The sequence below is a fragment of the Centropristis striata genome, chromosome 18 (genome assembly GCF_030273125.1).
Source record: "Centropristis striata isolate RG_2023a ecotype Rhode Island chromosome 18, C.striata_1.0, whole genome shotgun sequence".
NCBI classification, from domain to species: Eukaryota; Metazoa; Chordata; class Actinopteri; order Perciformes; family Serranidae; genus Centropristis; species Centropristis striata.
In genome coordinates, this window is record NC_081534.1 from 30,683,000 (window position 1) to 30,707,822 (window position 24,823).

General features: G+C 38.3%; 1 protein-coding gene and 1 non-coding gene across 2 annotated transcripts in view; one reads left to right on the forward strand and one right to left on the reverse strand.

Annotated features, from left to right (window-relative positions):
- Nucleotides 1-24,242, reverse strand: part of vash2 (vasohibin 2) — a 44,083-nt gene extending 19,841 nt beyond the window's left edge. Inside the window, exons 1-5 of the mRNA XM_059356806.1 lie at nucleotides 23,565-24,242; nucleotides 21,107-21,542; nucleotides 7,678-7,766; nucleotides 6,926-6,982; nucleotides 6,172-6,246 (exon numbers count right to left, since the gene is read on the reverse strand). Coding sequence (XP_059212789.1) covers nucleotides 6,172-6,246; nucleotides 6,926-6,982; nucleotides 7,678-7,766; nucleotides 21,107-21,427 — 542 coding nt within the window. The 5' untranslated portion in view covers nucleotides 21,428-21,542; nucleotides 23,565-24,242. The remainder of the gene's footprint in view (nucleotides 1-6,171; nucleotides 6,247-6,925; nucleotides 6,983-7,677; nucleotides 7,767-21,106; nucleotides 21,543-23,564) is intronic.
- On the forward strand, nucleotides 2,133-2,205 carry trnat-ugu (transfer RNA threonine (anticodon UGU)). Its single transcript has one exon. It is a non-coding gene; the product is annotated as a tRNA-Thr (tRNA).
- Nucleotides 24,243-24,823: the final 581 nt, after the last annotated feature.

Sequence of the window (24,823 nt, forward strand, 5' to 3'; positions counted from 1 at the left end):
TAAGACATAAGCACAACAACTGCAGCCGCCGTCGCTAACTGTACACAACGTCTGGCACTTATTGTAAACAAACCAGCATGGCTAACTGTGCACAGAGTGTCCGGTACTTGGTGTAAAAAAACATGGGTTGCTAAGTGAACACATGCTGCTGCAGCACACATACACACTGTACTGCTACAGAGCTAACTGTTAGCCTATTAGCAATTAGCACTGATTGTCCAGCCTCTTAAAGGAGCCACGCCTCTCTTATAGTGGACGCATTATAACGCTGACTTTTTGTGCTATTTCAGTAATACTGCAAATGTTTGACAGGCAGTAGGAATTGCCAAAAAAAACCCTCAGAAACAGCTGTTTATATATTATTTAGAATATATAATATGTATCTTTATTTATTTTTGTTTATTTATCTAGGATGTTTTAATATTTATTTTCCACATTTCAATTCCAATGTGTAATATTCTTGAGATTTAAAAATTTATTGCTGTGGAAAAGGATGTCCTCAAAAAGTTGTTATCGTGACAGGCCCGTGTGTGTGTGTGTATATATATATATATATATATATATATATATTATAGCTTGTACAGTCTGTGCCATTAGGGATAAGTTTGTTCTGCTTTGTACTTTAGTCTTATTCTGCAAAACACCAGTTGATGGTTAATACAATGAGACACAGAGTCAAACAGGGAACACACAGAGAACTGCTGGGACCCGAGATGAACCCTGAATATCCTGGAGAGATTCACATCTCTGCTAACAGAAGGAAAGGAAGCAAGGGAAGGACAGACAGAAGACAGACAGGAGGACAGACAGGAAGACAGACAGGAGGACAGACAGGAGGACAGACAGGAGGACAGACAGGAAGACAGACAGGAGGACAGACAGGAAGACAGACAGGAAGACAGACAGCTCCAACTGCCACAAGCTACAACAACAGCAGCCATTCATCCCTCTTTCTTCCCCCTCTGACTTCTATCTTTCTACTCCAATCTGCTCCTGTGTCACTCTTCACTATCAACAACAAACAGCGTCAGATATGTTAATCAGTTAGCTGGATGTGTGGAAAACAAGCCAACAAGATGATTGTATCATGATTCAAACAGTGGTAGAATGTAACTAAGTACAATTTTGAGGTACTTGTACTTTACTTGAGTATTTCCATTTTATGTAACTTTTTAATTATACTCCTCTTTCTTTAGCTGACATTTTTAATTACTTTCAGGTTGATATTAGACATAATTATATAATTATATATATATATATATATATATATATATATATATATTTTTTTTTTTTTTATTGAACCTCATAACAGTATATTAGATAGTTAATATAGTTAAATGCATCACATATTTGGAATGGTGTCTATTTAGGCAAAAAAAAATCAACTAATCTTAATTGAGTGCATTTCTGAGAAGACAAACTTATTCTTGAAAATTACCAGTGCTGGAAAGTAACTAAGTACATTTACTGAAGTACTGTACTTAAGTACAATTTTGAGGTACTTGTGCTTTACTTGAGTAATTCCATTTTATGTAACTTTATACTTCTACTTCATTTTCTTTAGCTGACACCTTTAGTTACTTTCAGGTCGATATGAAACATAAAAATCATGAAAAATTTAAAGTGATTTGACAATTTTTAAATTAAACCTCATGACAGTATGTTAGATAGTTAAAATGCATCAATAATAATAATAAACTCATAACTAAATTTGGAATGGTGTATTTAGGCATAACAATTAATTAAACTTAATTGAGTGCATTTCTGAGAAGACAAAAGTATAGAAAATATTATTTTAACACAACAATGAATTGTACCTCATTTTGGTTATACTGTTCATTCATATAAAAGTGAAATATATTTAGTTTAATAAAGTATGTCCTTATAATCTTCACAGACAGAACTTAGACTGGCTTCATGAGAATCACCCAGAGGTGTCATTTCTCACAGTGTTGTTATGTGACTGGGTGTTTCCGGAGCCCAGTGAAGTATCTACAGACATTAAGTCATAGACTGTGTCAACTGGTTAGGTTGGTGCCACGTTACCGTAACAACCAGGTATGTAAACAGGGTGTGGCTGCCCTGCTCATTTATAGTCAAAAGCACGGTCAATGACCTGTGGAGGCAGGTAAGGCCCTATAGCTCAGTGGTTAGAGCACTGGTCTTGTAAACCAGGGGTCGCGAGTTCAATTCTCGCTGGGGCCTCACTCCTTTTTCAGAGTGAGGGACCCGAGGGACCGGTGAAAGGTGACACTGCACAAACACACAGTGCCCCTCACAGAGATAAATCAGGGCTCGTATCTTACACCTGTTGTAAACTGCATGTTTTAGATGAGTACTTACATACTAAAAGGGGGAGATTTCACTGAACCATACCAACAGAGATGGTGTTACACTTTTAGGAGGAACGGTCTTCATTTTAGATAGGCTACTCATTATTTTTTACATTGAACATGTGATTATCTATAGCATGGGTCTCTAACTCGCGGCCCTCGTGATGATATTTTCTGGCCCCCACCTTGATATGAAAGTTTAATGTGAGTTTTATATGAATGGCACTTTACCATGTTGTGTGTGGAAGGTCCCTTGAATTACTTTTTTTGTTAATTTTGTGTCTTTTTTTGTAATTTTGTGTTTTTTTTTAATAATTTGGTGTCTTTTTTTAAATAATTTTGTGTCTTTTTTAAATAATTGTGTGTCTTTTTTTAATAATGTGTCTTTTTTTTATAATTTGTGTCTTTTTTTAAATAATTTTGTGTCTTTTTCGGTAATTATGTGTCTTTTTTGGTAATGTTGTGTCTTTTTTAAATAATTTTGTCTTTTTTAGTAATTTAGTGTCATTTTTTGGTCATTTTGTGTCTTTTTGGGTCATTTTGTGTCCTTTTTAATAATTTTGTGTCTTTTTTGGTATTTCAGTTTATTTTTTTGGTCATTTTGTGTCTTTTTTGTCATTTTGTGTGTTTTTTTAAAGTAATTTTCTGGGGATTTTTTTGGTCGTTTTGTGTCGTTTTTTAGTAATTTTGTGTCTTTACTTGGTCATTTTGTGTGTTATTTTAGTAATTTTGTGTCTTTTTTTAAAGTAATTTAGTGTTTTTTTCAGTCATTCTGTGTCTTTTTTGTAATTTTGTGTCTTTTTTGGTTATTTTGTGTCTTTTTTGGTCATTTTGTGTCTTCTTTTAGCCATTTTGTGTCTTTTTTTGGTCATTTTGATACTGCCTCCAGCAGCCCCCAGGTTATTTGAGTTTGAGATGCCTGATCTACTGTATAGTCTATAGATGGATATAGTCAGATTGCAAGAAAAACACAGGAAGAATTTCAAGCATTTACAAGCACTTCATCCAAAATCCAAGCACTTTTTAAACCTTGAAAATACAACATTTAAATTCAAGCATTTTCAAGGACTTCAAGCACCCGTCTGAACCCTGCTAAATGTGACAGAGTGAGGTTGTTTAAAGGGCAGCGAGCAGCAGAAACTGTCTCGTCTCCTCCTCGCCCTGTTACTTTCCTCACTCCCTCTGGCTCTAACATCCCTTCTTTCCATCACCCTTATGTTATTTCTCTGTTGAGCTCTTGCCACATTCTCCATTCCCCTCCGTCTCTCCTCCTTTCATCTGCAGGCTGCAGCCAGTCTCAATTAAAGTCAGTGTCAGTGGCGACCCTGACAGCCTGGAGACGAGCCACGCTGAAAGTAGCACATGTGAAACTGGACCACCCGTTAGCAGGAACGGAGTGAGATCTCTCATGTGTCGATGTGCCAAAATCCTCAGAAAGCTGTTACACCAAAGCCTTTGCAACACACTGCAGTACAGTAGTGAGGCTGATTATATTTGGACGAGTTGGAAGTGTGTTGATATCTCACCTTCTAACTACAAAGCTGATTAGGAAGTGTTTGGTTGCTTTGGTACAATTCAATCGTACAAACTATGCCACGATTTAGCAAATCATTTAAATGCGCTCTTAATATTTCTCACTATCTTCATGAAAGGAGAAATTCAAATTAATTTTTGCCATTTACTCAAGGCTCTGATAGGCTTGGGATCAATTCATTACTTTTCATTAGAAATGAATCACTCTATCATTACTTTTTCATTTTATTAAAATTGTCAATGCTTTAATCAAGGAATATAGAGAAGCACATTAAAAGTTCAAAAGGAATATACAAAAGATTTTTTTTAAATAAATAATGTTATAGAGCTAGAAGCATCAAATATTAGATACTTTTACATGATAAATTAATAAAAGTAAAGTGATTGGACTAATTATTTACCGTTTCCTCAGTTCGATACTTTGTGCCGTCACTACTGACCGGCTAATGTGACCGGCTAATGTGCAACAGGCTAATGTGACCGGCTAATGTGACAAGCTAATGTGCAACCGGCTAATGTGACCGGATAATGTGCAACCGGCTAACGTGACCATCTAATGTGACCAGCTAATGTGCAACCGGCTAACGTGACCGTCTAATGTGACCGGCTAATGTGACAAGCTAATGTGCAACCGGCTAATGTGCAACCGGCTAATGTGACCGGCTTATGTGCTACCGGCTAATGTGCAACCGGCTAATGTGACCGGCTAATGTGCAACCGGCTAATGTGACCGCCTAATGTGCAACCGGCTAATGTGACCGTCTAATGTGACCAGCTAATGTGCAACCGGCTAACGTGACCGTCTAATGTGACCGGCTAATGTGACAAGCTAATGTGCAACCGGCTAATGTGCAACCGGCTAATGTGACCAGCTAATGTGCTACCGGCTAATGTGACCGGCTAATGTGCTACCAGCTAATGTGCTACCGGATAATGTGACCGGCTAATGTGCTACCAGCTAATGTGCTACCGGATAATGTGACCGGCTAATGTGCTACCAGCTAATGTGACCAGCTAATGTGCTACCGGATAATGCGAGCGGCTTTCTTGGATGTTCTTGTTCCAGGGTCATACGTCAGCACTGCGGTGGATCATGTGGAGCATTCACACATGCGTTGTCTTGTCATACATGCCGGCGAAAATCCAATTCCAATTGCATTATCTGGGTGTCCTAATCAGAGTTGGAGAACTCGAACATTATTCAGACTTACACGTTTACATGCACTTCAGTTGTCCAATTATAGTCAGATTAAGGCAATAATTCATTTTTTTCAAGTGTCATGTAAACGTACTGACTGACATCAACAGTTGAACAAGGCTCAACTATCAAACTGGCAACATTTCAACAAGTCAGTGTCCAACCTTGACTTGAACTTGAGCATCCACACCTTCAGTCACACATCACATGTGCAACAGCACATACAGGAGAGTCTTTTTTTACAGACGTGTTACCATGATGGCTCCAAATCAACGAATAGTCACTGAAAGCAACCACTGATTTGTTGAATTGGCATTTATAGTGAAACCAAATACACCAAACCTCAGGATGTGATGTATTAGTGACCGAGTCAAATCAGTATTTGGTCATTAATAAATAATTAGCCACAATTTCCAATTTTAAACTGTAGTTGACCAAATCTGTTGAGACGGATCAAAACTACATGTTTTCAGGAAATGAAATGTCGAAGCTGATGCAAAAATTACAGACTGCTGCTTTAATATTTAAGCTCTGCCGGATGATACTAAGCTTGTGTTGTGTGTGTATGTGTGTGTGTGTGTGTGTGTGTGGTAGGGGGTTAAACTTTGAAGAGGGCTTGTTGCCAGGCAACACGGTTCTGTAAGAGCTGGAAAGGGTGGCGGTGGTGGGGGGGCATTAGGACATTAGAGCAGCGTGTCTCATTGATTTCACCCGCAGATAACAAAATAACCTCTTGGCCTGTGTGTGTGTGTGTGTGTGTGTGTGTGTGTGTGTGTGTGTGTGTGTTCTTGTACTTCCTACATAGTGAGGACCGGTACACGTACTTAACCAACAGAGTGAGGACATTTTGGAGAAGTGAGGACATTTCGGCTGGTGTGTGTGTGTGTGTGTGTGTGTGTGTGTGTGTGTGTGTGTGTGTGTGTGTGTGTGTGTGTGTACGTGTTCTTGTACTTCCTACATAGTGAGGACCGGTACACGTACTTAACCAACAGAGTGAGGACATTTTGGAGAAGTGAGGACATTTCGGCTGGTGTGTGTGTGTGTGTGTGTATGTATGTGTGTGTGTGTGTGTGTGTGTGTGTGTGTGTGTGTGCAGAAAAAGGATACATTCCCAAAATGACGGCTTCGAGACATTTAATTGGCAAAGACTCTCTGATCATCTCTCTTGCCGTCTCCATTAACCTGAAAAGGAGGAAGAAGAGAAAGATGAGGAGGACATGAAGAAGAAGAGGAGGAGGAGGAGAGTACAGGAGCAGGAGAAGAGGAGCAGCGGGGGGGCGGAGAGGCAGAATTGTAGCAATCTGGTACTGAAACGAACCTGTATAATGAGACAAACCAACACTGAAAAAGCTTCAGCGTTGTGCAACATTGTGAGGTTTATAAATCGATCTCCTTGTTTCTTTTCCCTCTCTGCAGGAAGGTCAGACGTCAGGGCTCTTCCTGCTCCAGCAAGTTGCCCTTTCATTAAACTAACTAATCAGCTTTCAGTAATTACAGAACTAGTACTGTGTGCATGCAGGAAATACCAACGTCTCCAATCACTGTGCCCATAATATAACCTGATTACTGGGAGTAACCAAGCTACAAATTTGATTAACATATTAACATGATTCACAGTGAAACTCTGAAAGCTCTTTAATAAGCCAAGCTTACATGGTTTGTTGTATATTTCAGAGCACCTTAATGTAGGTTTGTTTACTTGCGGTCAAAGAAAGTCATGTTGCTGTCAGTGTAAATAAACGTTAGTTTATCTTATAACATAAACTGTAATGACTCCATGCTTTTAAATGCTCAAAAAAAATAATAATTTGGATTTATAGCATTTCATTGCATGTCCTTTTCTAAGCTGTAGTTCACTTACCCGCACAGTGGACGGCTCTTCTTGATCTCAAAGAACTGGGTTCCCGTGTGGTTGTATCTGATAGAAAATGTTAGGGACAACAGAATTTTTAGAGAAGCTTTAATTATTGATTTTTAGAGATATTCCGCATATTCGTCTCCCTGGCGCTTAGCCATTTTTCCATAAGCTCTGTGTTTCTGTTGTTAGGCGAGGTTACCGCTAGGTGAGGTTACCGCTAGGTGAGGTTGCCGATAGGTGAGGTTGCCGCTAGGTGAGGTTACCGCTAGATGAGGTTTTACTGCTAGGTGAGGTTACCGCTAGGTGAGGTTGCCGCTAGGTGAGGTTACCGCTAGGTGAGGTTACCTCTAGGTGAGGTTACCACTAGGTGAGGTTACCGCTAGGTGAGGTTGCCGCTAGGTACCTGTGTATACTGCAGGAGGGATATTACACATGTCCTTATTCTAGCGATATAGCCTTTATTTTTAAACTTTTCGATCGTGATTTTTCTATTTAAATAAATGAATAAACGTTTAATGTAGCCTTTATTTAGTTGTTTTTGTCCCACTAATGAATTAAATGCTGACTCATCTATAGTTAACACATTAGATTTATTACAACCCTTAAAATCAAAAAGGGCTTTGTGACCCCCCATGGATCTTTGGTGCCCCCCTGTTGGGAATCACTGATCTAAACAACGTTATCAACATTCTCGTAGACGATATATATCACCCACTTCTATCATAAAGAGCTGGTTGGTTTGTGTCAAAGGATACTGCAGAGCCTTCATGTAGTTCTGGATGGCTACCAGCCAATCTGGGACAGACATGGACGGTTTGAAGGTCGGGACTGAGGGAACAGGATGCTGCAGAGAGAGAGAGAGAGAGAGATTTTTATCTCAAAGCAGAGTTGACATGTGGTAACATTCAGTGCCCCGAAACAAGAAATCTGCATTTCCAATGTCCCGTGAAAGCTCAAACTGCTGACTCTCTCTGAGGTTCTAACCGCTGCTGGAAAACATTTACACTGGTCTCACAAAATAAGATTTAATTCAAAGCTGCAGTGCTACATTTATTTAGCCAAGTTACTAGTTTAGTTTCTTTTTAGTGTTCTGTGTTTCTGACAGCTGAGGCAGATTAATGCTCATGGGAATTACCAGGAATTTATGGGAATAAACTGGAATAAATTGTGAATTTACAAAACTGAAGGATGGTCCTCAACAGGGAACTTAAAAATAGTTGGGAAAATATATTTAGCATAATCTTGACTAACACAACCAGATTTCATGCAACACTTGAATATCTGCTATTCCTCAATCACATGTGCACAGCTTACTGCAGGGCTGCTGAGGCCACGCCCCCTACAGAGGCCACGCCCCCTTAAATGCCCTGTGCATTCACATGTTCAATTCATTTACATGTTGAAAGGGACTTTTTTTGGAGGGAGAGGGACTTTTTTTTTTTTTTAATGGTTTTGAATTTGAATGGCTCTTTTTGGGGATTTTTTTTTTTTTGGGGGGTGGAGGTCATTTTACTTTTCAATATTCATGTTTTTGTGGTTCAATGAAAGAATTGATTGTTCAATAAAATAATTAAAACTTGATAAAGTTCTACTTCCAAATCAAAATCTGTTGAAGTTTTTTTAAATCTTGAATATTTCCAAAATTCCCCAGCTTAACTTCCCATGAAAAGTTTTTGGGGAAAATAAATAAATAAATAAAATAAAATAAAATAAATAAAATAATAAAATTAAAAAATATATATAAAAAAAAAAAAAAAATATATATATATATATATATATATATATATATATATATATATATATAAATAATTATAATAATCAAGGTATAATATTTACCTTGATTATTATAATTATTTTTACATGATCTATAGATTAATATAATTATTATTATATGTATTTAATTATACCTTGATTGTTTCTCTTTTTTCTGTAAGTAGATTTGGATAAAAGCGTCTGCTAAATGACTAAATGTAAATGTAAATAAACTGGAAATTTTCCACCTCAATACAGAAGCCATCAGACAGGAGGCCAGTAGATAAATTATTTAAATTTCAGTATTTGCAGGTAGTTTTCTGAGACATATTGAAAAATCAGCTTCTCCATCAAAGTCTGATGTCTTATCAGGACTGAAAAGCCTCAACAGGACAATAATGGTGTTATTCCTACAGCTCTTATCTCTGCTGCTACCACTAGTGGTAGATGTGGTAAAAGTGGAACTTAAAGCACTTTGTTCAAAAACCTGACAGTTAATTTGCATGACACAGCAGTTAGCTGGAAACCAAGAGAATTGATATGATAAAGAGATAGATTCCCAGCATGTTGGGGTTATGTGGTGAGCTCCACCTTCGCCCGCCGGGCCACAGTGTGTGGAGAGGAGAAGGAGGAGAAAGGCGTGTGGTGGAGGAGAAACCACGGCTGTTTGTTCCTGCAGCAGCTTCACCTCCACAACAACCGTTTCAGAGGAAACTGAGGTCACAGATGTGGCTTCATGAAAAGGACACGACCACACCAGCAGAGAGTGAGTCAGAGCTCAACACAAAACGACACTTCCTCTGACACACGGCAGCCTGTGTGTGTGTGTGTGTGTGTGTGTGTGTGTGTGTGTGTGTGTGTGTGTGTGTTCTTGTACTTCCTACATAGTGAGGACCGGAGCATGTTTTTAACCAACAGAGTGAGGACATTTTTGCGAAGTGAGGATATTTTGGCTCACTTCTTTAAAGGCTTTTTTTAAAGATTTCAGACTTTGTTTTAAGGGTTAAGGTTACAATCAGGTTTATGTAAAGGTAACCATGGTTACCTTAGGGTAAGGGGCTCGGGAACAGGGTTATTATAGTTAACGAAAACTAACTAAATAACGGAAACTAGAACTTGAGGTTTTTTTTAAACGATAACTAACTGAAACTGTATTTTGTGGTTACAAAACTAACTAAAACTAACTAAAATTATAGTGAAAATGTGCTTAGTTTTCGTCAACTTTTTTCATACATAATGAAGATGGATACGACAAAGGAAATAAAGGCAAAATTTACTGTGACCTCTTTTAATCTCCCAGCCAACAAATACCCCATTACAAAAAACTACAACTAATCAAAACTAAACTAAAACTAAAGCAGTTTTTAAAAAAAATACTAAACTCACTCTAATTAAAACTGAATTTGAAATTAGAATGATGAGATGATGAAAATGAGGGCCCTCACAAAGATAGTAGTACAAGAGTGTGTGTGTGTGTGTGTGTGTGTGTGTGTGTGTGTGTGTGTGTGTGTGTGTGTGTGTGTGTGTGTGTGTGCAGGAAGGGAGAAGTATAGCAGCCCTATCATTTCCTGTGGCTTTCTGCTGTTTATTTACAGCACAAAAAGAGAGCTGAGGAGGAGGACAACAGGGCAACATGGAGCCAGAAACATGTTGTTTTCCTTTCAAAATTGTTATTGTCCTTGTATAAACCCTGGGCATGTGAGGTCTATGAGATGTATTTAAATAAAGCATTTCTAAAAATCTACTAGAACAGGCCGCTTTGTTATAACCCCACACATATTCATGGTAAAGACACATTCACACATACAGTATAGACATCTGAGAAACACAATCCGTTACGCTTTTAATAGCACTCAAGGCTCTTCAAAGCTGACAATAGGAACCATACATGGGAGTTTTTACATGAGACAATAAACTAATTACTCAGCCAATAAAGCTGTTATTTAACCACTAATGTGTTAAAACTGTAAATCAGCCTTCAAACCAGACACCAATCAGTCAACCAGCCTGTCAGTCATCGAGTGAGTAAAGCAATCAACCAACTGGTCCGTCTCTTAATTACCCAGCCAGTGGACAGACCCTCAGCCCATAAACCAGTCTGCCAGCCAGCCAAGACCAGTAAATAGCGGTTTTTACTGCCACATAATCTCTCATGTAGTAAAAGCCTCACTAAGGCGCAACACACTGGCAGCATCAGCTGGCACACACACTGTAAAGCTGCTTTCTGCTGGGTCAGGGAGCGAGATGACTGGTGATCCCTCACTTTTATCATCCTCTGCTCTCTTCCCTCCGCCACAGAGGAACGTCACAGAGCGGAGAACTTCTACACATAAAGGCTCAAATTTAAAATGCAGGAAGATGAAGTTACACATTTATGCTGCGTTCGATTGCACTCGGAACTCGGAGAGATCCGAGTTGGAAATTCCGACTTCCGAGGTAAATGCGTTTCATTGCTCAACCTCGGAAAACATGGCCGGCCACAGCAAATTGATGTTTGTTTCGATGTCTTTAGAGCATTTAAAAATTATTCTGGGGAAGTACATCAGCTACCTGGTACAACAATGGTTGTGTCCTCTCTGGGTCCAAATATAGGGTGGAATTGTGGTCTGCAAATACTTAAGAAACAAAAATATAATTAAATTTTATCAATTTCCTGGATATAATAAAAAGAAGTGCAGTATTACACCTTATAGACTAATGTAGTTTAAATATGGGACAAACTATAATATTTTTTACACTTTTACTGTGCTTTTTTGTCCCTACTACGATCACACAAACTCTTTAATTAACAGAGTGGGAGTGCAAATACCACTACAAAGTAATCCTACACTTTTAGTAACACAAATGCTAAATTAAACAACACATTACAGACTAAATGTTGAAGATAAAGTGACTGTTTGCTTTGACGTTTTTCCACGTATTTCCGACCTACTCGGGCTGCTTGGATCCTACCCCAATTCCCGAGTCGGAATCCCGAGTTCAAGGGCCGTTCTGTTGCACTTTTCCCACTCGGAGGTCGGATCTTTCCGAGTTCCGAGTGCAATCGAACGCAGCATTAGTCCCTGCAAAAACAGCCCTTGTGCATGCTGCTGAGACATATATATATATATATGTCAAACTGAGGTATTTTAGCTTTCCACAACCTCCAAAACCGTTGGGAGCTGCTGAGGTGGAAAGTCAGAACTATGTCTTGTGAATTTTGATGCTGCCTGAAAATCAGTTACAGCTGTCATAGTCACATTGCGTGTGAACGTAGAGAGGAACTGGCGTTCTTATGAAGAGACTGGGATTTATTCTGGCTCTACCTCATTTCCTCTTTTCTCCCTCTCTTCTGTTATATTCTCCTATCCTTCTTCTCTACTTCATCTCCCTCTTAGAGTTATCTCAAATCCTTCTTCCTTTCCTTTCCTCACTCTCATCTCTCCTCTGTCACGCCTCTTCCGTCTTCATCCTCTCTATCATTGTCCTCACTTCCGGCGTGCTTCCCATTTTTATCCCAATAGCTCTATTTTCTTTCTTTTCTTTAATCCCAGCAGCTCTGCACTCCAGAGCCAGCAGGCAGGCAACCTGAGCCGTCCAGCAGCAGAGACAGACAGCAGAGGGACTGAAACCAGAGACAGAGAGACATGAGGACGGAGCAGAACAGAGGGGCGTCTCAGTGGCTATGGCCTTCCTGGTTTTTGAATTCTGAACTCTATGAAATAGCATCTTTTGACGTTTTATCATGTATGGAAATATAACTGTGTTATTGTGCACAAAAGACATTTTGGAGTTCCTACTTCTAGCCATGATTGTGCTCATTTTATAGAGCTGCACTCTTATAATTTATATACTGCAGTGAAATACCAAAGTCCACAGTGTGCATAGTATTGTGATATTTTGCATGGCAATATGATATTGATTTATGGTCACCAAGTATGGATATTTAGCGTTCGGACGGCCGTCAGTATTGTTGCCGTTTTCGCCGTTCCAGAGGCCGTAGATGGCTCACTTTAAGGTATTTAATGGATATATTGGTATCTTATAAACTAGAAGATCTCAGGAATCTGTAGGCATCAAGTATGTCAGTATCGTGTCGGGTAGTATTTTCACTGAAAATTTAGGCTTTTTTTAATGTGTTCAGGTGATTTTCAAAGCGGTCATGTGACCTCTGATGTCATGCTATCTCAATGAAAACAGGCTCTCTGGGTTCCCACGAGTCTCCTCTTTGCCTTATTTCTTGAAAATAACCAAAATTATTAGCAAGAAAACTGTGGAAAATGTCTAGATATCAGCTCGTAAATTAAACTCTTATGAGCTATTTTTGTTGTTATCATTATATTTGTCCAAAAAAAAGTACCTTTAGTTGTACCAGGTATTAAAATGAACAAGAAATTAAAGAAAAAGGGTGGTCTAATACATTTTTCCATGACTGTATATATAAAGAAAGAAAAAAATTGGAACTACATTGAAATATATATCGATATAGGCGATATGGTCCATATCACATTTAAAAATATATCAATATATTTTTTTTTATCCATATATCGCCCAGCCCTACTTTCAACCACCTTTGCTCTGTTTGTATTAAAAATGGAAACAACTCAGCGAGAGAGAGAGAGAGAGAGAGAGACAGACGGGTCGTATTTCCTGCTGTCAAGTTATCTTTAGAGCGGGACATCCCGTGTGTGTGTGTGTGTGTGTGTGTGTGGCAACAGACAACTGAGATAAAAAATGATTAAGCAAAGTCTCAACATGAGACTCTCTGTTTCTTGCATTCTTCCTTTTCACTTGTATATAAAAGTAATGAGAGCCTTTTCATGAGGACTTACAGTCCTCCAGCACTGACAGCAGCTCTCGTCTCTACTGCTCCACTACAGTAATCACACTAAAGAACACCTTCTTGAAGATTATCGCTGTGCTCTGTAATGCTTGGCCTCAGAGAAACATCTGTCTTAATTAATCCATGTTGGCAGACGTCCCAAAATATAAAAGGTCCAATGCAAAGCATTTGGATGCTGAATTAAACAAAAGACTCCTGCAGAGAGACATGAATTAGATTTTCGGCAGCCCCGACAAATGCTTAAAATGTCCAGTTAAAACTAAAAGTGTTAACCCAAAATCCTATTGTTACAGCCTGAACTGAAACATTTTAATCCACAACAATGGAACTAGAAATACACTGGATTATGGGGAGGAAAAACTTTTGTCCTACTTATTTGTTGACAACATCTGCTGCACAACATCCACTGTACTGGCCGTTTTAACTCCTGCGTAGGGCTGGGCGATATGGACCAAAAGTCATATCCTGATATATTTAGGCTGAATATCGATATACGATATATGGGTCAATGACGTGATCTAACCCAGTGTCAGTTGGTGCAACCAGTAACTTTTTTCCCCCATAAAAATCTGATTATATACAGGAAAATAAATGTGAACTACAATGAGAAAAAACAGCAACAATCCATGTTTACATTGTAACACTATGGTAATAACAAAGTTTACATAATTTGTCAAAACTTTAGAAAAAAATGTTTTTTTTAGAATATTTTCTGCTCAATATTGATGAAATGTGTAAATGCAGAAATACTCAAAAAATGCCATTTGATGTTTTTTTTAAATGAAGTTATTACATAAGTCCACTTAATTACACTGTAGGTGGATAAATTATTTAATATTTGTCATTCTTTTGTGGTTACACCATTTGACATCTTGCCAACCCTTATTTGTCACTGACCCATATATCTTGTTATTTTTATCGCAAAGTGAGAGCAAATGTTCAGTCAAAGTCAAATATGACATGTCACAAGTGGTTTTATTGAAACCGTTTATTTAAGTCAACATAAATACTGTATAACAACAGGAGTACCTTTTAAAAAAAAAAGATAATTAAAGCTCCATAAAGTGCACATTTGAATAAATATAGCCTATGAAATAAAATAGGCCAATCTTTTTCAGAAATAAATATATTTATATGAGAAAAGAATAACGAACATTACAAAAGAACTAAATATAACAAACCCTAGTAAGGGCAGCATTTATATATAGAAAAAGAAAAAAAACTGAACCATATCGATATATGTGATATGGTCTAATTCCATATCACAATTAAAAATATATCTATAACTTTTATATCGATATATTGCCCAGCCCTACTCCTGCCCAGTGTCCATGCATCTGGCTAACATGTAGCACATGATTTAACTGCTGACGACAACACATGCATAGTTAACCAATTTCAAACCTATCGAGTTTCGTTAATGGGGCATAGCAATATGTTAAAATGCCTCGGAGAAGATTAAAAAGTGGAAAATGATAGAGAATTTGTTTTTGTAGAGGTTTGTTTTTCTATTTTTTCTTTGGCAACAGTCTTTTCTCAGAGGAGTTCCAGCCAGTTTTGTTTCCCATTAAAAGTCCTTTACGTAGTCCAGTTGGTATCCAGAGATTATCCACTACCCAGATTGTATTAGAGGGATTATTTCATCCCTGTGCCAAGACTTCTATTCTGTTAATGAGGACACAGAGAGTGGCAGCATGGGCCGGGGTCACTGACAATAACACAGATGTAGACTTTGAATCTGAGGGCACCACACGCTGTTTGCAATTTAAAAACAATTTACACAACCTAAGTTTACTTTCTGACGCATTTCCCTCCAAAACTGACCTGGAGGCTGACTGAATGTAAATACAAAGTTCTCATCACCACTGGATTTAGGGCTGAGCAACCCATTAACTCTGTATGAATTATGGAGGTCCAGCATCTATTTCTGTCTGAATAGGAACAGAATAAAGTTACTGGTACTGAGTAGGGCTGGGCGATATGGACCAAAAGTCATATCCCGATAGAATTAGGCTGAATATCAATGTACGATATGTATCCTGATATTTTTATCGCAAAGTAAGAGCAAATGTTCAGTCAAAGTCAAAGCTAAATATGACATGTCACAAGTAGTTTTTTTGAACTTTTTATTTAAGTGAACTTAAATACTGTATAACAACAGGAGAACCTTTTTTTCCAAGTCAAAGCTCCATAAAGTGCACATTTAAATTAAAAAATATCTTAAATGAAATAAAAAAAAATGATGAAATAAAATAGCCAATCTTTTTCCAAAATAAATATATCTATATGAGAAAAAAATAACAAACATTACAAAATAACTAAATATAGATATATACAAACCATAGTAAGGGCAGTATTTATATATAAAGAAAGACAAAAAATTGAACTATATCGATATATGCGATATGGTCCAATTCCATATCACAATTTAAAATATATCAATATATTTTTTGTATCGATATATCGCCCAGCCCTATTGTAGACTGTGAACCTGAGTGCACCACACTCTGTGTTTGCATTTCAAAAGATGTTTACTTTCTGACACATTTCCCTCCAAAACTGACCTGGTGGCAGACTGAATGTAAATACAAAGTTCTCATCACCACTGGACTCACTATGAAGTAACTTGTATATTTTGTTATTAATTGCGTTTAAATGTTACACCAAGCAGCTGTAATAAATTTCCCAATCACAAAAAACATAAACCAGGAAACATGCTGACACCTACTAAATTCTGATAGGTCAAATTATGATTCTCATATTACACTGTTTGTACCAATAATAAAGTTATTCCTCATCTTTCTCTCCTCCTTCCCTCAGTAAAAGCCACAGTTAACCGTTCTCAGTCGGTGTATCTGTATCTGTAGTAACCACCTGTGTGCACGCCGTTCATACACGCATGCACGCACACGCACACACGCACACGCACACGCACACACACAAGGGTCAGGTTGCATATCAACAATACAACTACAGTGCAACGCAAACCAACGGACACCTGAGGTGCACCTGCAGAGTGCACAGCAGTGTCATAGCAAAAGAAGCGATTCAAAGCAAAACAAACATTAATATCATTTTATACGTAACGATCAAGAATAACATGATGAGAAACAAGGTAAATAAACCACAAATACTATGAGGTCATTTTAGGAAGCTTTCTAACTTTAAAATAGAGTTTAGTTGTCTTTTCATTTCACATATCCATCAATAAGTAATCAAATAAATAATAAACTGGGTGATACCTGTGTGTATATAGATATATTATTTATTTACTTATTTTTCATTTATTTATTTTGTGGTTATAAATATAAAAAAAGCCTATGAAATAAAATAGGCCAATCTTTTTCCGAAATAAATATATTTATATGAGAAAAGAATAACAAACATTACAAAATAACTAAATATGACAATCCCTAGTAAGGGCAGCATTTATATATAAAAGATTAAAAAAAATTGAACTATATCAATATATGCGCTATAGTCTAATTCCATACCACATTTAAAAATAAATCAATATATTTTTTATATTAATATATATCGCCCAGCCCTAATTTGTACAAACAGAAATAACAATGGCAATATAGAAAAAAAATTGAAGTAAATAGAGATACAACATACAAACATGTATTAATGTAACGGCTCATGTGTGCACATTTTTCTACGTTTGTTTGTACACACGTCCTCCTGTTGTCCTTCTGGCCACAACAACACTATGGGATTTTGGCGCCGCCGGCCAACTGGGTCACTAATGACCACATGGCCAATTAGCAAGGCTAAACAACAAGCAGATTCCCTCCTCCACGGCCTGGAACACAACAAGCATTCATCCAAATCACTGACGGGAAAACTATGAGGAGAATCTGGGCTGAGAGGCCTCAGCAGCAGCAGAGATGTGTATCATGCGTGTCATGAGGGAAGCCTGAAGAACTAGTCCCACTTATTTCTGTCCACTTCAACTAACTTTGGTCTGTTTTACTGCTGCACAAAGACACTTTTATGACTACTACGGTTATGATTATTATCTTCATCAATAAATCTACTGATCACTTTTTTCCATGACGTCTCAGAGCTGAAGGCGATGTCTTCATACCTATTCATACATAAGCTGGAAGCAGCAAATGTTTGAGGTTTTGCTTAAAAATACCATTAAAACAATCAAATTAATGATGATAATATTATCATTGTTGTTAATTAACCAGTTGGCTCAAAAGCATTGAATATAAAGGCAAACCTTCTCTTGAATAATTGTTAGTCAAGGTTAGTAGTTTATGTAAAGTTGCTGTAAATCATCACAGAACATTCTTTTCATTCGACAGTTGGAGGTCAAAGGTCAGCATCAGCTGTTCAGCAGCACTGGAGCTGTTTGGCTTTTAAGGTCGTACTCAGGGACACTTTAGCAGAGTGAAGAGTTATTGCATTTGGGGTGAACGTCTGTTTACTGTAATACTGTCTTTATTATACAACATAAGTGGTGTTTCCATTAGGGGAAAGAGTGGCGGGGGGAAAGTCTCAGGCCACGCCCTTTCAAATGGCCACTCACTCAGCGTGTCTCCATTTCAAAAAAAGGCCCCAGAGGGATTTAGGAGACTCCGGAGGTGACGTATGGTTTTCAATTGTCGCGTAATCACTTAGCGACAGCTTCGACCATGAAAGTCACATACGCGACGGAATAAACACATCGCAACGGTGGCTGCAGTCACTTACTGTGCACAGTGTAGCCGCTAATCATAAACAAACTAGCATGGCTAACTGTGCACAGTGTAGCCACTGATCATAAACAAACCGGCATCGCTAACTGTGCACAAAGTGTCCAGTGCGTTAAGTGTTGGGACTGCTGCCTTCGTACATTTGCACCTTAATTACTGTGAGAAATGCTGGATCTTATTCTCTTCGTTCACAAGATCAATTGTTGCTTTCTATGTCACATCCTGCTTAGCGTTCTATCCCATCAGCAACCAGGCTTTTTTCAGAGGAGAAAAATGGCCCTGCTCTTCTACAGGGCCAAAAAACGGCCGGTCAAACGGCCGCTAGAGCCGGCTCATATTCAAATTAGGGGCTTTTTGTGTCTTTTTTGGTAATTCTCTGTCTTTTTTGGTAGATTTGTGTCTTTTTTGGTAATTTTGTGTCTTTTTAAATAATTGTGTGTCTTTTGTAGTAATTTTGTGTATTTTTTTGGTCATTTTGTGCCTTTTTTGTGTCATTTTGTGCCTTTATGTGTCTTTTTCTAATAATTGTGTCTTTTTCTGGTAATTCTGTGTATTTTTTGGTAATTTTGTGTATTTTTTTGTCATTTTGTGTCTATTTTTAGTAATTTTGTGTCTTTTTTGGTCATTTTGTGTCTTTTTTTTTTTGTTAATTTTGATACTGCAGCGGCCCCCAGAAAATTTGAGTTTGAGACCCCTGGTCTAAACTGTTTGTCTGTGTCATTTCAGCTAACTGTCTGTACAGTATATGTCTTAACTAAAGCCAAGTTATTTTGGTACAAATGAGTGTGTGTTTCACGTTGGTGAGTCAGGAGTCACAATGAGTTACACACACTGTGACCAGGCCAAAAAAGCAGAAGTAACATCACTTGACAGGTGTGGAACCCCAATTTAGCACACTTGTTGTCATGGTAATGTGCATTATTCCTGTGTGTGTGAGTATGAGTGTGCAGCTACGAGTGTGTGCATATGTGGAATGTGAAAAGAGGTTGACGTTAACACCTGTGCCATGGTAAACACAAACACACACACACACACACACACACACACACAAACACACTTTGCACATAATCTGACAGCGTGACTCATATCACAACAGTCATTTCCTTATTTTTGTCGGAACAGGACGCACACAGAGTGAAGAGAACATCTGGAGGTAATAAGATGCAGTTGGTTTGGTGCTTGATGAAAGCAGATGAGTGTACTGATTGATTGGTTTACAGCTGCAATGATCCATTAACAGTTAATCAATCAGTTAATAGTTTGACTAGCGAAGATCTGTCAATTCCAGCTACGCAACCACGAGAATGTGCTCCTTTTTCTGCTTTAAATATGTATAAACTGAATATCTTGGGTTGGGATTAAAAATAAACCTATTTGAAAATATTACCTGGGGCTCTGCAAAGTTATGCATTTTCTCACTATTATCTGCTATTTTGCAGACTAATCCACAGGTTCATTCAAAATGAAAACTATCATTAGTTTATATAATCAACATTGTGCTGCGAATAAGCATTTAATAAGTACAGAGTTTGCACTTGGGAAGATCAAAGCACCAACCTAGTCACAGCATGAGAGCGATTAGACCTGCCAACATGTGTATACTCTATACACGTCTCACACACAATGAAAGCCAGCGACGGCTCTATAGGCAGCAGAGAGGGAGAAACCTGAGCAGCTCTCACACACATCCATCCTATCTGTTCACAGCAGAGCACAACAGGGCTGGTTACATTACAAGAAATAAAGTCTTTTTAATCCTTCAGCTTGAAGAAACCCTTCATTAAGAGTCCATAAACACTGATTATACTTCCCTGAACCTCAGGCATATTGCTACTGTCATGTGAACACCTTCAATGTCAACTTGATTTTTTTTAACTTCAACTAAATCAAATCAAAATCACTTTATTCATCCCCAAGGGGAAATTCAGTTAAAAAAAACAAACATTCAAAGCAGTCCTTTAGAGCCTCAGTTGCCTCTGGTGTCCATTTCCTGACTGTGAGTTTAGTTGGAGGCTGCCTCCACACACAAGGTTTGTAACAAGTCTCCAGAAGAACTAAGTTGTGGTCCAATCTTCCTATTGGGGGCATGGCAGTAGCTCTGTAAGCTTGCTTGACATTAGCATACAGCAGATCAAGGGCTTCCTTGATCCCAGAACAAAATTCAATACTTTAACAATGATAAGGACAATCAAAATCCTGCCATGTATCCCCACTATGTCTAATGTCTAATGCCAGACTATATCACAAATGAGATATAGTCTGGAGACCACCTATTCATTTTTCCGTAGAGGAGGCGTGGTTTACGATCGTCCAGAGTCGTTTATTGGGCGCTATGAATGTCTATCATAAGCAACTGTAGGTAGCTGTTAGCCAATCGCCAAACCGCATTAGCTTAGCCACTAACGGGGCTAGTTGGTAGATTAAGCTTTTGCCAAATCCTGTTGGAAGCAAGGCTAAAACATCCTTTTTAGTGGTGATAAAGGAGTTTAAAGTCAAACGTTGTTCTTCTTTTAAAATAAACTTTCGCTCTAAACTATCTAGAACACATCTACAGCTAGATCCAAAGAGAGCTTTGTGTCTGCTGCAGCCATGTTGGATTTTACCCTAAACGGTGCCACCTGCCACCATTGGGAATTCATTCACACTCCGATGAATGCAGCATCTGGAGCCATTTGGGGTTCAGTATCTTGCTCAAGGATACTTTGACTTGTAGGCTGCCATGGTCAGGGATCGAACCACCAACCCTCCAGTCAGTAGGCGACCGCTCTACCAACTGAGGCACAGCCGCCCAAAGGGTTGAAAATTAGTACTAATTCCAACACACTGCCCAACTTGGCAGCATTGCAGCATTATTTTTTCTACAACTTCAAACACTGAGGGATGTACCAATCTGAGCTGGCTTACCTTGGGGAGGTATGCAGCATTTCGTATCCTGTCCACCATTTCGTGGCCCTCAGGGTGCACAGCCGCCACATGGGACCACATCCTCTCCCAGGTGGCACCCTCAATGGGGAAACCGGTCCTGTTCACATAGAAAAGCACCCCTCCATCCTTCTCCTCTTCCTCCCCAGGAGACCGGGAGCTGTTGTTGGGTGGAGAGGCGGAGGAGTCCTCCTGGGTGCTGCAGCGGAGGAGGCAGTGCGAGCTGGTGCTCTTGGACCGGCCGTGCCTGCTCAGCTTGGCCGGTGAGGTGCCAGTCCGGCTCGGGGAGTTGGGTCCGGTCATGATCCCACGAGGGCCAGGAGGAGGAAATGTTAGGGCAGGCAATCCTCCTCCAGCTACAAGAGCTTCTTCTTATTTATCAGTGTTGGACAGTGCATGTTGTTCTTTCACAGCAAACCTGGCAGGGTACAAATAGGAAATGTCAACCTGACGAAATATATTTGGCATCCTTGAATCAGGCTTGCATTAAAGTAAAAGAATGTTATTACACTGTAGTAAATTAAATCTACAGTAGGGCTGGGCGATATATCGATATAAAAAAAATAGAGCTGCAACAATTTATCGATTAATCGAACAATAATCGATTATTAAATTAATGGTCAACTATTTTGATAATTGAATAATTGGTTTAAGCTGTTTTCTAACGACAAAAGTCCAAATTCTCTGATTTCAGCTTCTTCAATGTGAAAATGTCTGGTTTCTTTGTTCGTTTATCACAATAAACAGAATATTTCTTTGGTTTGTGGACAAAACAAGAGATTTGAGGACGTCATCTTTTGGTTTGGGAAACACTGATTGAGATTTTTCACATTTTATTGACCAATCAACAGATTAATCGATAATGAAAATAATCGTTAGTTGCAGCCCTATCTAACAAAAATAGAACGATATATTTTTAAATGTAATGTGGAATAAGACTATATCGCATATATTGATATAGTTTTAAAAAAATCTTTACTATGCTGCCTTTACTAGGGTTTGTCATATTCAGTTATTTTGTTATTAAATAATTTTGTTATTCTTTTCTCATATAAATATATTTATTTCATAAAAAGATGGGCCTCTTTAATTTCATAACACAAGTTTTTTTTTATTGAAATTTGCACTTTATGAAGCTTTGATTTTGAAAAAAAAATACTCCTAAAATTACTTGTGACATGTCATATTTGGCGTTGACTTTGGCTGAACATTTGCTCTCACTTTGTGATAAAAATATCAGGATACATATCGTACATTGATATTCAGCCTAAATATATCGGGATATGACTTTTGGTCCATATCGCCCAGCTCTAATCTACAGTACAGGTGAAATTCTGCACCGTAAGGATCAGTTCTAAAAATTGTTTCCATAAAGGTACATAAGAGGATTTATAAGATGAGTCCCACCGAGGAGCTACACCCAAAGAACATCTGCCTTTCCTATTATGGAAGAGGAATGATGGTGCTACAGTAGAGTGTGCAACCTTGTCGTCATGACTCCAGATCCTCCCCAATGAAGCAACAGTCGACCATGACTGATTTCTTTCATAAAAACCATGCAGTTAGTGTAAAAAGCATGAACATGACAGCAAAATCTAAAAATGTGTTTAGAGAAATAATAGGTCCCAAAGGACCCAATAACATCCTGTAGTAAATAAGGTGATAGTAGGGCTGGGCGATAAGGACCAAAAGTCATATCCCAATATATTTAGGCTGAATAACGATATACGATATGTATCCCAATATTTTTAATGCAAAGTAAGAACATAAATCCAGTCAAAGTCAAAGCCAAATATAACATGTCACATGTAGTTTTATTGAAACTGTTTATTTAAGTGAACATAAATACTGTATAACAACAGGAGTACCTTTTTTTTCTCAAATCAAAGCTCCATAAAATGCACATTTAAATAAAAAAGTATCTTAAATAAAAGCCACAGCTTGCCTGGAGCAAGGATCGCTGTGCAAATTTGAACTATATCAATATATGCGATATGGTCTAATTCCATATCACAGTTAAAAATATATCGATATATTTTTTTAATATTGATATATCGCCCAGCCCTAGGTGATAGACAAAATCCTACTAAACATGATAAAATCAACATTGAGTATCCTAGGGTACCAAATGTGTAAAATACACCATGAAACCAAGAAGAAAATTAAGAAGAAAATACAATCAAGAGTTTTTGTTCCTACAGTGATGGAAAATGACTTGTCTAACGTTAGAAATGTACAGTTTGCGACCCTTTAAGGTTTCAATATACTCAATATATGAGTATTAGCTCCTTTATAAAATATTTTTGCATTGACAGCATGAACAAAACTTGCAGCAGAATGAACAACACTCACTGGTGAGTAGGGTACAACAGACTGAAGTTAATATCGAAACCGGGGATTTTTGCTTTGAGTGCATATTGCTGAAATATCCCAACCGTACCGTATCTTCTGCCGGGGCTCCAAAATTCACATAAACGAGGGTTCCTCCGGTTTAAAAGGCATTTGACTCGAAAAACACACAGTAAGACGAGGTAGATCCCATTCATACCGAGGCGGCGTTGTCCACCACAGGATGTAAAGTCTTGTTTTGGTTCGAGGCTTTGTAACTTCACCCCTTCTTGTATGTATCAAGTTAGCACGTGTTGGGCCGGGAAACAGTAGTTTCCCCTTCAAAATAAAGCAGGGCGTTTGTTGATATTGCGTATTTATCAAATAAATACAACAAAACCTTGCAATATCCTCATACATCCATCACATCTTCGCTTGTGAGTCGGTTGAGTGTAATAGTGGCGGGTTAATATCCAGAACTTCAACCGAGAGAATCCAGTTCTTGTCGGAGCTGTTTTTATTTTGAAAATACGAAGCGGAAGCTATCTAGCTATCTAACAGTCCTCACTCTCACAACACTGCGGGGGCCGTTGCCTCCCACCTCCCCAGTCCGGGAAAATGACCTCCTCTGTGCATTCCTCCCGGTCATCAGCCCGCACGGCGCCTCGGTATCAACTATCTCCTCATAAAATCCGACTTCATGTTGATAAAAAAAGGCTCTTCAATCCCTCACATGATTAAATCATAGGGGATAAAACGGACCTCCTAGCTACCTGCTCTTCTCCCTGTATCCCTCCGTTGCTCGTATCCTCGGCAGCCACCAACGTTCGGCGGCTGCTCATTGGTCGAGCCAACAATGAGGGGCGGGTCAAAGAGTACGCGCTACCATATTTGGAACTGACGCCTCTCTCTGATTGGTGGGTTTTGTCAGAAGGCGTCAACAAGTGATAAATCTGCAACAAATGGGATTTTTTTTGCCTCTTGTTGCAACTGTTGATTTTTTTTTTGTGCACATTTTGTACATTTTTGCAGGTGCTTTTTGTGATGGATTGATTCTCAGAATATAATAAAATAGAATTTAATTGAACAGAGTAGAATACAAAATAATCATTCTGAGAGCAAAAGTCCACACACACACACATTGGAGGAAAAAAAGACAAATATTAGTTTTGATTAGGGCTGCAACTAACGATTATTTTCATTGTCGATTAATCTGTCGATTATTTAAACGATTAATCGGTTAGTTGTTTTGTCAATAAAATGTTGAAAAATTTCAAACAGTGTTTCCAAAACAACAAGATGACGTCCTCAAATCTCTTGTTTTGTCCACAAACCAAAGAGATATTTAGTTTATTGTCATAAAGGAACAAA